The following is a 2,477-nucleotide window of genomic DNA, read 5'->3' on the forward strand; positions in this document are numbered from 1 at the left end:
TCAATAACAGCTTGGATCAAACCACCAATTACCAACATCACCATGTATATGATAACAGACATCTCCATTAAAATCACCTCGGTCTTTCGTTTGCCTGGTACTTCCTTGTACTTTTGCATGAATCCGATAATTAGGTGTATTAGGAAAAGTCATGTTTTTTGGTGTATTTGAATCACAGTCGTGGTAATGATGATCACCAGCTATTTGATTATTATTTTGATCTGTTACCCAAAGTCTACACCTAGTACCTGCTATCATTTCCCTAGTTATAGAGGCAGTATATGCTACATATAAAACCAAAAAAAACGAATTATTAGAAGAGAACAGAGAAAATACTGAATGTAATAAAAACTTTACCATCAGTGACCGAAACAAATGCTATGCAGACACAGATGAAGATGGCAATAGGAAGGTAAAAGCTTTGAAGTTTCATATTGGTACTAAATTTCAAGAAGTTATGTTTTGTTTGTTTTGTTGTCTTACGGTAACGATTCTGTAAAAAACAAAATTTTGGTGGCCATGGTAAAGTTATATATAATGATTTTCCTACTAGGTTAAATTAGGTTAAATTATTCAAAAAAGTTAGCAGCAAGCTACCATTTTTCTTTCTGTTTATTTAAATCATATGATTTATCTTTCTGTTAATATAAATCATTCTGTAATAAACAAAAAAGTTCACACATCCTCCTAATCGAGGGGTTGCAGTATTTCTTTTTTGATAAATGAAAAAATCTCCCTACATTCCAAGTATCTGGTTACAAATAGAAATGTTTCATTAGAGACGTTTTATAAATAATCAATAAACCTCACTTGCCCGGCTTTGTCAAAACCAGCATATCTACAATAAATGAAATATTTAGTTAGGAATTTTTTTTAATAATTAGCAAAAAAATAAAAATAAACAAATTCCTCACTTACTCACAGTCATAACAACCGGATTCATCAAAGCCAGTATTCCAGGAGTATTTCATTAAATTTAAAATTCACCTTGGTGAACTTTCATGTGATGATTTACATATTTTGAATAGCGACATTACGAGATGATCAGCAGATGCCAAGACAAATTCCTGAGTGGACATTCCCCTAAAAGCATTTGTTCTCGACATGATATTGTCCCGACATGAAATTTTCCCGAAATCAAAATCAATTATTAAAAATGTAACTTTGGGTTGAGTATATAGTATTTAACAATAAATAACACATTATAACTGATAAATCGCAAATATTTAAATTTTTAATTAGTTTTTTATTATTAACCCATTTATCAAATAATTCGATAGATTTTTTTCGTGCTGAAACGGCCGAAACGATGATCATATCCTGGAATGCATTAGATCATTAACAATCATATCTTGATTAGATTTACATTTTAATCAAAAAAAAAACGAAAATACAAAAATAAAAAAGGAAATGACCTTCTATTTTTGATCTACCTTTTTCGTAAAAAAATTATTTATTTTTTTTTAAAAAAAAAAAGTTTAAAGAATAATTAAAAATTATTAATTAAGGAAAAAATTCTATTTTTTTTTTAATTACTTACGAAGTGAATCAAAAATAAGCCATTTTTCCTTTTTAAATTTTATGAATTTTTTGATAAAATTCTTAAAGAAAATCATTTTTTTATTTTAACCTATTTTAAGTTGATGAAAAAAGAAAAGTAGTAATAAAAATATTTGACTAATCTAAAAAAGAAAAAGAAATATTAAGTTTTCGTTAATGTTAATTTCATTTATAATATTTCCAATTAAATAAATTAGACAATATTCCTAAACTGTAAATAATTTATAATAAATTTCATGAAAAGTTTTTCAAAATTCATTACTTTATTTATTAGTATTTTTGTAAATCATTTTTCGTGATTTGATTTCGGGAAATTGTCATGTCGAGGAAATATCATGTCGGGAATTTGTCTTGTCGGGAAATCGTACCGTGACCAATAGGATATATCCGTAACCCTAGGATATTCACTGAATAAGCCATTAGGATCATTCACCGGATCTGAACTCTAACTCACATAAAATTAAGGTATAATTAAATATTATTAGATAAATTTTGTTATCACATTAAAGAATGTAAACCTAAAATGTCGGATTGATTAAACTTGGGCTTGTGGAACGATTTTGATACTACCATTTCGAGAACAAACTTTTTTTAAAGAAAAAAGAAAACATCTATTTCCGCATTATTAACTCAAGGTGGCACTGTTTCGATTGTGGCGCAATGTAAAAAAACGTGGCAAACTCGTTAATAAAACGACAATTTTACAGATGATTGTGGCTTAAAATAATTATTGACATCAAAATCTCGCATTCTTACATTATTAATTTAAAGTGGCATTGTACTTAAATTGTACACTTTAACGTGGCATTGTACTTAAATTGTACACTTTAACGTGGCAATAATACTCTTGTCTACGCCTCCTTTACTTCGCCTTTCATTTGTAATATTAGTAATAATATGAAACCATGAAATAATTT

General features: G+C 27.8%; 1 protein-coding gene across 1 annotated transcript; it reads right to left on the reverse strand.

Annotated features, from left to right (window-relative positions):
- On the reverse strand, positions 1–433 carry OCT59_013005 (uncharacterized protein; the record flags this gene model as incomplete). The annotated part of the gene is made up of 2 exons (XM_025333148.2): positions 1–284; positions 358–433. The coding sequence occupies 2 exons, from the start codon at positions 431–433 to the stop codon at positions 1–3; spliced, it is 360 nt and encodes a 119-aa protein (XP_025174994.1).
- Between the last annotated feature and the right edge of the window lie 2,044 nt (positions 434–2,477).

Source organism: Rhizophagus irregularis, chromosome 20, assembly GCF_026210795.1.
Source record: "Rhizophagus irregularis chromosome 20, complete sequence".
NCBI classification, from domain to species: Eukaryota; Fungi; Glomeromycota; class Glomeromycetes; order Glomerales; family Glomeraceae; genus Rhizophagus; species Rhizophagus irregularis.